Source organism: Acinonyx jubatus, chromosome E1 (assembly GCF_027475565.1).
Source record: "Acinonyx jubatus isolate Ajub_Pintada_27869175 chromosome E1, VMU_Ajub_asm_v1.0, whole genome shotgun sequence".
Taxonomy (NCBI): domain Eukaryota; kingdom Metazoa; phylum Chordata; class Mammalia; order Carnivora; family Felidae; genus Acinonyx; species Acinonyx jubatus.
Window position 1 is genome coordinate 23,332,886 of NC_069397.1, and position 12,585 is coordinate 23,345,470.

Genomic DNA, 12,585 nt, shown 5'->3' on the forward strand with positions numbered 1-12,585 from the left:
ACATAGACATTCACGTGCATGCTCACTGACACAGGCTTACAGATTTATACACTGACATTAAGAGATGTAGAGATTTCTATTAAGCAAGGTGATTTCAAGAATAGAGCAGGAAACTAGGACTGAATGAGTTAGTGAATTATATGGTAGAGAGCACTGGACTAGGAATTGATAGAATTGGGTTTTAGTGTAAGCCCTGTTATTAACTATGTCACCTTGAGAAACTTGCTTGAGTTCTCTAAATCTCAGTTTTCTCCTCTATAACTAGAGAATTCCAAACAAATAATCCCTAGAATTTATTCAGTTACATGCATAAACTCGCATTAGCACAAACATACCTACTGAGTTTTTCACATTTTCACACCCCCGAATAGTGAAGTGAGTATAGGTAGACCACATTGCACCATGACTATTGCATTGAGAGGTGGTGAGGAAGTGCTAAGAACACTGGGAGAGTGATTCTGTCTGAAGTTTGGGAAGGCTTTCCTAGACAGATGACTATTGAAGATTTTTCTTTTCTTTTTTTTTTTTAAGTTTTATTTATGGGGGGGTGTGCAGAGAGAGAGAGAGAATCCCAAGCAGGCCCTATGCTGTCAGCACAGAGCCTGACATGGGGCTTGAGCTCATGAACTGTGAGGTCATGACCTGAGCTGAGATCAAGAGTCAGACGCTCAACTGACTGAGCCACCCAGGTGCCCCTGAAAATTTTTCTAAAATTGTATCTTTTAGCAAAGAGTATATATATATCTAGTATACTCTGTAGACTTTGTGATAGCATAGATAGGTGGATCATACAACAGAAGTGAAGATCTACTCAGATCCTCTGCCTAAGTCAAGAGTCTTTGCAGTCTTTCTACTCACTGTAAATTTAATTGATTGAAGCCAACATAGGTTGGACTATGTGTAAGAAGGTCGTGGAGCCTGACACTCTGATAATGTTGTGAAGGGAGCTTGAGTCAAGGAACTTTCCATGAGGGAGTTCATGAGATCCAAGGCAAATCAGAATTAAATATTACCCTGTTTCCTGGCATTTTAATTCAGGTTGAAATCTGGCTGAATTTAGCTCAAGGGAAATCTTGATGGGGAAACAGAATGGAAAGAGGTGTCACCAAAGGATAGCATGTTGCCTGAAATGTGGAAGAAGTGCTGAGCTTGCAACCATGGTGCCTTTCACTTGTTTATTCAACAAGTGCTGTGGCCAGCCACTATTCTAGCAGTGAGCCAGACCAAGTCTGTGTTCACATGAAATGATGGGAAGCAGACTATAAACACAGTTGAAAACAAACTAGTGCAGAGGGCTAATGATAATATACAAATGCAAATACAAGATAATTAGAGGTTGTGATAGTTATGAAGTAGCAAACAGGTGATAAGGTGAAGAACTACTAGCAGAGGTTACATTTAGAGTGGTCAGGGCAGACTTCCCTGAGGAGGTGACATCTGAGCTGAGAAAATCGAGAGGGTAGATGGCATAGAAGCCAATAAAGGAGAGTCTTTCAAGGAAGGAATCAGCTGGTCAAATGCTGTGTTGAGGTTGTGTATAATAAAGACCATATCGGTGGATTTGACAATTTTGTGACAGCACTTGCAGCAGAGTGGCGGAAGCAGGAAAGGGCTGAGAGGGAATCGGAGGTGAAAACGTGTATGTAACTTTTTTGAGATGTTTTGCTATGTAAAGGAGCAGAGAGGCCACTGAGTGGAGGGAACATAAGTGCCTCAGATCTTTATTGTTCCAGAGCAATACTGGAACCTAGAGCATTACTTTTTTCCCTGCTGCAGTTGCCGGATTCTCTTAGCAGGGCAGGTGGGTAGGGAGAATAAAGGGGCTCCATTGCCTTCCGTGAGTTTCATGATTTTTGCTTACTATTACCTTAACATGATTACGTGATCCTTTTCTGCTCCCTTTTGGTATCAGACACTCTCCCTGCACTGCCCCCCCACCGTCTGTCTATTTGAAGTATTCTATAGATTCATTCTTTCCTAGATGCCACATTAGATGCCAGTGCTGCCCCCTTGGAGCAGCGGTAGGAAAATATCTAGGGCTCGCTATTGTCATTCTGTGTCACAAGGTGGCAGAAGAGCTCACTCTTCCCAGAGGAAACCTCGTGCTTGGACAAAGATAAAGTGGAAGAGTTTTCTTTTACCTATTTTTAGACCCTTCCCTTTTTCTTTTGTGTCTCAAAGGCCCAAAAGTAATCCTGCATGTTGGTGTGGCTATACCGTGGGATACAGAGAAGCAAGAGAGCTGTATTAACAAGGCAAAATACCTGGGTCCCTTTCTGTACTACTAGATACTTTGAGTGGTTTTCAGTGTCTGGAGTATATGTGGAGGAGAGGATAATCTCTCTTGATCTCCTTTCCCTACAACAAAGATTTCTAATTTAGGAGGGAAAGAAAGCTATAACATAGGTAAGTTATCTTTTTTTTCCCTTTTCTTCTTCTTTTTTTTTTTATTACAGTATAAGATTCGAAAGTAAGAATAGTATGAAAGCTCTCTTTACAGAGAGGGGGCATTTGAAAGTAAATGCTCTAGGTAAGTTTTCTGATGTGTGCAGGTAAGAGATGTGATTCTGGAAGATAATGGGAAACTAGAACTGGATGGATCAAACGGTGGGTCTGTGGAAGGAGCATTTGTCAAGAAGCCAAGAGGTTTACTAAGTTCTAGATTAGGGTCTGTAATTGACTGAATCACTGTAAGTCACTTAACTTCTCTGGCCTCTGTTTCAGTTTCTTGAGATGGTTAGACAAGATGATTTTGAAACCTCTTACAGCTCTAAAATTACCATTTTAATGCCATGCTCTGCTTCTCTTTCTTTTAAAGGTGCATGCTTTTGTTTGGTTGGTTTGGTTTATTTTAAATTCTTTTATTGTGGAATGTATCATACATATAGAAGAGTATATAGAAAATAAGTGTAATTTTAATTAATAACAACAGTAATAACAATGAGGACAGCATATAGCCATCACCCAAATTAAGCAATGAAACATTGCCAGTGCCTTAGAAACTGTTTATTTTCTGATCCCACTCATTTCCCTCCTCCCAATCATTTCCCTCCTCCCAATCATTTTTCCAAGGTTTTTAAGTCGTCAACTGTATGTGTATCACTAAAAATATACTTTTTTTGCCTGCTTTTGAAGTTATATAAATGGATTCATTCTTTATGTATTTTAAGGTATACTTTTTATTATGTATAACACAAAATGGATATACCTCTCTTCGTGTCCTCTCTCAGTCATTACCTACATTCAGAGTAACCATTATTCAGATTTTTACCACCACAAATGAGTTTTGCCTATTTTTGAACTTTATATAACCAGAAACATACTCTTTTGTGTCTGGCTTTTTTTTGCTCAACATTATGGTTTTTTTAATTTTAAAGTTTATTTATTTATTTTGAGAGAGAGCGAGAGAGTGAGCATGAGTAGAGAAGGGGCAGAGAGAGAGAATTCAAAGTAGGCTCCACACTGTCAGCAGAGAGCCAGACATGGGCACGAACTCACCAGCCCTGAGATCATGACCTGAACTGAAATCAAGAGTTGGTCACTTAACCGACTGAGCCTCCCAGGCATCCTGCTCAACATTATGTTTGTAAAATTCATTCGTATTTCATTGTAGAATTGTTTGTTTATTCTCATTATTTTATAATATTCCACTGTATTAATATACCACAATTTATGTATCCATTCTACTGCCGAGAGACCTGGGGTTCCCAGTTTTTGACTATAATGAACGATGAACATGGGCACATATGAAAGTTTCTCTGGTGGCTCAGTCTGACTTCAGCTCAGGTCAGAATCTCACCATTCATGAGTTGGAGCCTCGTGTGGAGCTCTATGCTGACAGCTCAGAGTCTGGAGCCTGCTTTGGATTCTGTGTCCCCCTCTCTGGACCTCCCCCGCTTGCACTCTGTCTCTCAAAAATAAACATTAAAAAAAAATAAAAAAAGAAGAAAGTTTCTCTGGAGTATAAATTCAGAAATGGAAGGTGGGTTATAGGGTAGACAGGATATGTTCAGCTTTACTAATTAATGCCAAATTGTTTTCTAAGAGGTTGTCCCCATTTACACTTCTGTCTGCAGTACATGAATGTTCCTGTTGTTCCATATCCTTGCCAAAGAGGCCAAAGAGGCTTTTCAGTGTGGTACAACCATGGGACTCAGAGTGCCAGCCTTCCATTGGTTTTCAGAAGCCCAGGCCAGTCACTTCTCCTGTTTGCTTGCTCCCTCCAAATCAGGGTAAAGGATTCAGATTATCCCTAGGTCTCTGATCACATGCTCTATTACACTGGGATATTGGCCTCGGGTGAGTGGGGTGGTGAATTTAATAACATAAAAATTCCTGAATTAAGTGAACATCTGTAGGATATTTTGTTCTTGTACCAAGCACTCATAGGATATAGAAGGGGGCACAGAAGGAAGAGGGAAAGTGATATTTTCAGTGTGCTTGTTATGTTCCAAGCTCTGTGTTGGAAACTTTACATTTTGGTTATAACATTTAATCCAAAACACAACCTTACAAGGTAGCTCTTATACCTCAGTTTTATAGACAAGGAAACTGTGGCTCAGAAAAGGGGTCATTTGCTCAAGGTCACAGAGCTAATTAGTGACAGAGTCAGGATTCAAAGCCTGGTCTATCTGATTAAAGAGCTCAAACTCTTTGCAATACAACACAGAGAAGGCAAAGTCCCTGCTGCTCTTGAGGTATTTTGGCTTAGATTGCCAGTTCCAAGAATCAGTTCTTCTCATTTCTGCTTGCCTGTATTGACCCTCAAAATTATGGTATTCAATTGATTATGGCCAACTCATTCATTGATTTAAACTGTATTTTATTTTCATTCATTTTTGCTTTCCCTTATCTTTCTTTTTGCTGTACACATGAGCACAGCAGATCCACTGATGAACAAGATTTGTGTTGGGGACATGGCCTTCTACCTGCTAGTCTAATGTGTTGACCAGAGGTGAGAGTGAAAAAAGACAGGAAGATTGTGAAATCTTCTGGTCCAAATTATGATATGAGAAAACTTTAAGACTGAAGAAAAGGATGAAAGGAAGTTGAATGATGGCTCACTTTTCCTTAAAAATAGAGGCTCAGTAAAATTTACTAATGTATTATATATCATGTTGCATATATAATAATAATGGAGAGTGAGGGTATCTGGGGTAGATAAGCAGAGATCTAAACATGTAGCAGGAAAAAGCTTAGTCTGATATATAAGGAGTAATGTAGACACTGGAGAAGTCTGAAGAGAAAGTGAGGACAAGAGTAGAAAGTAAACTCACCAGGAACATTTTTATTGATTTGCAGGAGAATGAGTTCAGAGATGAGAAGATAATAAAGCTGATCAATATAAAATGTCAAAATCCCAGCATTGGGCAAGACCTAAATGAACCATCTTGTCCATTTTTCTGCCTCTAGGTAAAAGGGCCCTTTAAACTTTCTTTAGCTGTTGAGTTGTGAGCTATGTTGACTTAGGTTTAAAAAAGAAAAGATATTGGAGGTGTCATGGAAGAAGGAGCTACGGTTAGGTAACTACCAAATATGGATAGAGACTAGGTGTTCAGGACTAGATGACAAGGAGGGAGGGACAACTGAAATGCCTTTTGAAAACCCATGTACCCATGTGAAAACCCAAGTGTCCATGTGAAAACATCGTGGTGAATCTCTACTATGAACTATGTTCTTTGTTGTGTAATCCTACCTTTCATCATCAGAAGCAGACTTATAAAGTGGCTTCCCTGAGGACATTTTCTGACTTCATGGTGTGAAGTTCCCTCAGGCTCTTAAGTCTGGATGAACCTGAATGGCTGACCAGAACAAAGAAGTGTAGTGTTCCATAGTGTTCAGATAAGGCTTTTATGCCTTTTTCCCTTATCTCACAACTGGAGCCACAATTCTGGTCAAGGCACTGACTTTCTTGATGAAGTCTGTCCATCTATAAAAAAGCCAAGTACCTTACTGGAGTCTTTGCCTCCCAGAGGTGACATGAAGACGGATAAGCAGACAGCCGGAACAAAGTGGCCTCTCAGGTACAGAGCTAATCTTTATTTCAGTCAGTGAAGTACTTACTAATATTTATACCTACACCTACTCTAAGAGCTATAGAGGGGAGTACCAAACTATAAGAAATGCTCTCTGCCTTTAAGATTATTAAAATTCAGTTGGAGAGCTAAAACCAATATACCCATAGAAAATTATAGCCTAATAAGTGCTGAACCAGGTGGTCGTGACCAGACTGCTACAGGAATTCAGAGGAGAGATCAGTGGAAGCTGGAGAAGTAAAAGAGATCTTAGAGAATATGGGGCTTCCAAGGAATAGAAAGATTCAGAAAATAGGAGGTAGGAAGGATGACGTCAGCCAAGGTAAGAATAGGTATGGCAGTCTGGGGCAGCTGGGTGGCTCAGTTCATTAAGCATCCAACTTCATGATCTCACAGTTTGTGAGTTCCAGCCCCGCGTCAGGCTCTATGCTGACAGCTCAGAGTCTGGAGCCTGCTTTGGATTCTGTACCCTCTCTTCTCTGCCCCTCCATCACTCACGCTCTGTCTCTCTCTCTCTGTCTCTCTCTAAAATAAAAAAAACATTAAAAACAATTAAAGGGGCACCTGGGTGGCTCAGTTGGTTAAGCTTCTGACTTCAGCTCAGGTCATGATCTCATGGCTCATAAGTTTGAGCCCGCTCTGTGCTGACAGCTCAGAGCCTGTAGCCTCCTTCTGATTCTGTGTCTCCCTCTCTCTCTGCCTCTCTCCCACTTGTGCTCTGTCTCTCTCTCAAAAATAAGTAAACATTTAAAACATTAAAAAAAAAAAAAAGAATAGGTATGGCAAGAACTAGAAGCCAGGTTAGAGAATACATTATATAACGGAGGTCAGTGGGAAATAATATCTCAGTGTTTCCTCTATCCTCTGTTCTAAAAGTTGATCACTGACCTTGCTACTTAAGGAATTTGGAACCGTGGCCAACCACCAGGACAGGTGGGCTCTTCACTGTTCAGTTTCCCATTAAGGCACTTTCTTTCCTCCCTTGGTTTAACTCTGGCCTGACCTGATAGACTTTCCTGTCTTAGAAGTGCAGATGTAGGAGGCATTGCTGTTTAACAGAGACACTGGCAGCAGAGGGGAACAATAATGATAAGCCCTAAACTATTATTCTCAAACTTCAGGTTGAGTAATTACTAATTTTTTAAAAAGTCTTCATTAAAAAAATAATTTAAAAAATAATTTTTAAAATATTTTTGTGAGAGCGCGCAGGTGCGCATGTGTGGGGGAGGGGCAGAGGGAGAGGGAGACACAGAACCCGAAGCAGTCTCCAGGCTTGGAGCTCTCAGCACAGATGTTCAGGACTGGATAACAAAGCACCCCATGAATTTTTTTTTGAGTGTTTATTTATCTTTGAGAAAAAGAGACAAAGCATGAGCAGAGGAGGAGCAGAAAGAGAGAGGGAGACAGAATCCGAAGCAGGTTCCAGGCTCCAAACCATCAGCACAGAGCCTAATACAGGGCTCAAACCCACAAACCACAAGATCAGGACACGAGCGGAAGTCAGACGCTCAAACGGAACAGAGTGGCCTCTGAGCTACCCAGGCACCTTGGGAATCTGAAGTTTAACAAGCACCTAGTGATTCTATTTCATGCGGTCAGTGGAACATTGAGAAACACTGCCCTAAACTGAAATAGAATTGAAAATAAAGTGCCAAAATGGCTTGGACATTGACACACCTACTGTTTATATATTTCAAGGCTTACTCATTTTATATAAGGTTTATTTATTTATTTTTGAGGCAGAGAGAGTACAAGTGGGGGAGTGACAGAGGGAGAAGGAGAGAATCTTAAGCAGGCTCCGTGCTGTCAGTGTGGCACCATACGTGGGGGTCCCAAACTCTGAGATCATTGCCTGAGTTGAAATCAAGAGTCAGAAGCTTCACTAACTGAGCCACTCCGGTGCCCCAAGTCTTACTCATTTTTGAAAATTTATCCTCTCCCATCTATGGCTCTTATAAAATTCACATGGCTATCATCTAAGGAGCAAGACATAGACACTGTTTTCGTGTTTAGTTTTGTCTTCCTAACTAGACTGTATCACCTTAAAGACAGGAACTGCTTAGAGTTTTCTTACTTTCCCCAGAGTAGGAAGGGAGACCATCTTTAAGGCTGGAAGGTAGCTGGAATGTTCAAGATAAGTCCCTGATACCTTTATGTAACCTTCCTGAAAGACCTGGAAGCCATTTGACACTTGGGAGCTATTAGTTTTCTAGGGCTGCCATAATAAAGTATCACCAACTGGGTGGCTTAAACAACAGAAATTTATTTCTTCACAGTTCTGAAGGCTATTAAGTCCAAGATCAAGGTGTCTGCAGGGTTGGTCTCTTCTGAGGCTTCTCTCTTTGGCTTGTAGATAGCCATCTTCTCCAGCATAAAAGCCACAGTTCTGGTAAGTGCTTCATCAGTTGTGATTCACAGATGGTTTTCTCTCTGTCCGTGTGTCCTAATCTCTTTTTCTTTTCAAAGATTTTATTTTTAAGTAATCTCTACACCCAGCGTGGGGCTTGAACCCACAAACCTGAGATCAGATCAAGAATTACATACTCCAGGGCGCCTGGGTGGCTCAGTCGGTTAAGCGGCCGACTTCGGTTCAGGTCATGATCTCACGGTCCGTGAGTTCGAGCCCCATGTCGGGCTCTGTGCTGACAGCTCAGAGCCTGGAGCCTGTTTCAGATTCTGTGTCTCCCTCTCTCTGACCCTCCCCCGTTTATGCTCTGTCTCTCTCTGTCTCAAAAATAAATAAAGGTTAAAAAAAATTAAAAAAAAAAAAAGAATCACATACTCCATTAAGGAATCTACCCCTGAAATCATTGTTGCACTATATGCTAACTTGGATTTAAGTTAAAAAAATAAAAGAAAAAAAAGAAAGAAAAAAAAAAGAATCGCATACTCTACCGACTGAGCTAGCCAGGCACCACTCCTTTCCTCATAAAGACAAAAGTCATTTGGAATTAGGGCTCACCCTAATGACCCCATTTAAAATTTTAATTTCCTCTTTAAAGACCCTATTCCCAATACTCACATTTTGAGGTACTGGGGGTTAGAATTTCAACATACGAATTTTGGAACACAATTTAATTTAGCCCATTATAGCTGTCTAGTTTCAGCTTCTAGAAGTATGTCACTCCATTCACTCTCTTCTCTTCCACCTGTTAGTCTTGTATAGTAAGTTCTCTCTCCACCCTTTGGCTCTCCTCCTCCACTTCTTACAGATTATAATGGCTTGTGTGGCAAGAACTCATGGAACAGCTCTAAAGAGCTTAAACTAGCAGGTTGTGGCATGCACCAAACAACACAACACTGAGGAGCTGTTGAAATTCTAGATGCATTATTTTAAAGACCTAGTTCTCTGCCTACACTTAATATTTGATAATAACTAGATTTTATGTAAGTGGTCTTGGTATATATCCTAACTCATCCTTCATTTTCTTCCACTGTGGTTCTTTCATCAGGCCTTTCCTTGTCTGGTTCTTCTCAGAGCTCAGTTACTTCAAATATTCAGTGAGGTGAGAAGCAGGATATGTAAGGACTTGCTGAAGTTTCACAGAAGTTCCTGAGAATTACCCCTGGTTTTGCAGTGCTCCTAAGGCTGATATACAGCAACACCACTAAGAAAGAATCTTGGGGGCAGAGTTCCTATTACTTAGAAATAGGAAAGGTATATGAAAAATAAAAGAGGCAGCCTCAAGATTTTTAGTTCTTTCCAAGAGAGGCAAAGCTTCCCTCTTCCTGGGGCCTTTCCCCCCCCCCCCCCCCCAGTCAAGTCAAACATCTTGTTAAAACCAGGAAGTTATGCTCATTTACCTTTAAGTTCTAATTTTCCTATCTCTGTTCCTTGACAGATGCATCCAACGACAGACACAGTCATTGTGAAAAATGGCTCACTGCTCTGTAAGGTCCAAATGTTTCCAAATTTTTTTCCAGTTCCTATTAAAGTAGGTTGGTAAACTCTTGGAGAAGCTACCACCTAGTGGTATTACGAGGAGTCCTAGGTGAATATTGTCCCTTGTTGATGAACCTTCCCATCTTTCTGCCTCTGCTTCAGCCCAAGAACTGACCTCAGGTGTGTACTCCTATCCTATGTACTTTTTGCCCTGTGGCATAGAGCTTCTTCTCACCAAATCATCATTCACTGTCCTTCTCTTGACATTTAGCACAAGACTGTGTAAAGATCAGGCAAGTACTCTGGGTGCTTCATTAAATTCTTGTAAGGGGTTAAGCTCACCCCTTTTTTTCTGAAGTGCAGTTTTCTCCAATTTTCTTTCTCTTCCATCTGATAGTTGTATTATATACTGAAACTCTTAACTGTTACTTTTCAACACACAGCCACCATGAAAGTGTGGCTGTGAAGTAACTGGTAAAGGTAGAGGAACTGGTTGGCTTCTGTTCAATGACTTGGCAGAACCACAATGGAGGTTGGGAGGGTTGCTCTAACAGGAGAAATCCGGAATTTATTGCCCTCTATTTTCCCTGCTCAAGGCAGGCAGAAAGAACTGTTGTCCATTGGCACTCTGCCCTTCTTACTGAGCTTCCTTTACTGAGGCTTTCCCTCAATAATCCAGGATCCTGCACCTCAGAGTCTTTTGGAGTGGGCTGCTTTGGGGCCGCCTAGCAAGCCAATGGGCTGGTTATGTTGTTCCAGAATAGGGGTTAGCCTGTACTCTGTACTAACTTGGAAACTAGCCTGTGTGATCCTGGGCAATTCATGCATGCAATACCCACTTCTTCAAGGGGTTAGTATTGAAAACGATAAGGTCCTTACGGGCCCGAACACCACCTATTCTGCTCCGTCCTCTTTGGTGCTGGACTTCCTTCCAGTACTGCAAGCTGGCTGGCTTCTCATTTTCTGCGGCCCGTGAGCTTCTCTCCCTCCTGGGAGGTGCACGTGGGGCCGTTTCCCCCACCCGCCCCTCCTCCGCCGGCAGGCGGAAAGGGCCAGCCGGCCCTGCACCCGCCCCCACCAAAGGGGGGGGTGAAGGGTGAGCCTGGGGCGCCACGACCGCCCGGGACCCGCCCGCCCTCTCGCCGCTGGGCCCCGAATGGCAGAGCGGCGCTCGGACCATCAGCATCGCCTCACGTCGCCCCGCCCCGAGCCTTCCTCTCATTGGCTGTCGCCCGGTCCTCGGGGCCCGCGCCTCTCATCGAGGCCGGCCACACCGAGCCGCAGCGGGGAGCGGGGTCGGAGGTGAACGGCCCGGAGTAACCCCGGACGTAGTCGCCTCATGGGGCTCGCCCGCTGAGGTGGGAGGCAGGGGCGGGGCGGGGGCGGGGCCGGCTCCCGTGAAGCCCCGCCCCTCACCGTGTGCCCGGCCGGCCTGGTGCTGCGAGCCTGTCAGCCATCGCCGGAGCTGGCGGCCTCTCCTCCCGTCCACCACCGCGTCTGCGCAGAGGCTTCCCCGGGCCGCCGGACCACCGACGCCTCCGCTTTGAGGTGAGGTGAGAGCCGCTCCAGGGCCGGTGATCCGACCTGGCGAGGCTGGGGCCGGGGGAGGGGCGGCGGTAGCCCGGGGCCGCCTCCCGCCAGCACGCGGGCCCGGGCTCCATCCCGTCCGGACCTGTGCTGGGCAGCCCAGCCCTCTCCGCAGCTCTGGGCCCTTGAGTTTCCCTCTGGGGGAGACGCAGAGGGGCCTGGGGTCTCAGGGTGGGTGGTGGGAACTCAGACCCCGGAACTTGGAGTCGTACAGCCCAGGGCCTCTAAGGAGGGACTGGGGTGTCTGCCTGGAGCTCACCATCCTCCTCCCTATCCTTGGCGTGGTTTGATTCCTTCCAGACGCTCTCCAGTCCGACCCAGTGCTCAGGAGAGGGAGAAGACCCACGTGGGAAAGAGATGTTGAGGATTAGGTCCACTTGCGTTGAAAGTCGTCTTTCTCTCGCAGAGTGAGGTGTGGGGTGCAGAGCTTCTTTTGCTCTCGCTGTGTCTTTGTATCGTGGTGGGAGCCGGGGCCAGGTGAGTTGTCCCTTGCCAGCTCCTCCTCCTGAGATTTTATTGTTTTCTGTGAGGGACGTAGTGAAAGTACAAGCCTGTCGTTGCTCTCCTCTCCATTTGCCATACTGACCAAGGGAATCTATCGGAGATGGAACGTAGGAAAGTGGATGTGAAGCTAATGATTTCAGAGGGAAATGTGCGTGGGGGTCCTGCCTGGGTCAGTGCCAACACTATTCTGTGTTTGGAGATGGGACATAAACACCAGTGAACACTTGGAATCAGCTGTAAATATCAGGGACCTCTGTAGGCCTTATGGGTTTTATATTAGCATATAAGAATACAACTATTTGGGGAAAATACTTTAATTTCAGGTATTTTTGTTTTGTTTTTGTTTTGGGCTCTAAGTTTAGGATGGAAATCAGAAGACCCGAGGACTTCCTGATTTTATCTCTACTTAAGCAGTGTTTCTGTAATTTCCCAGTGTGTGGAGTACACCTAATAACTTGGTCTTCAGTCTGATAAGTTGGTCCCCTGAATTTCTTTTTTCATTCATTCATTCTTTTTTTTTTTTTTTTTTTTTTTTTTTTTTTTTTAATTTCCCAATCCAAAGCGCAGATTGGGAAG

At 43.6% G+C, this 12,585-nt stretch overlaps 1 protein-coding gene across 15 annotated transcripts in view; it reads left to right on the plus strand.

The window, feature by feature from the left end:
• ACACA (acetyl-CoA carboxylase alpha) overlaps positions 1-12,585 on the plus strand; it is a 279,058-nt gene that overhangs the window by 30,818 nt on the left and 235,655 nt on the right. For 5 of the 15 annotated variants that reach the window (XM_053212302.1, XM_027034313.2, XM_027034312.2 and 2 more), the window contains exon 1: positions 3,101-6,023. The exons of 2 other annotated variants lie outside the window; for them this stretch is intronic. In XM_053212302.1, the coding sequence (XP_053068277.1) occupies positions 5,980-6,023 (44 nt within the window). In that variant the 5' untranslated portion in view covers positions 3,101-5,979. Of the gene's footprint in view, positions 1-3,092; positions 6,024-8,311; positions 8,425-10,884; positions 11,467-11,805; positions 11,983-12,585 lie in introns of those variants that run through there. 8 more of the 15 variants (XM_015078421.3, XM_053212304.1, XM_027034316.2 and 5 more) reach the window with 6 other exon arrangements.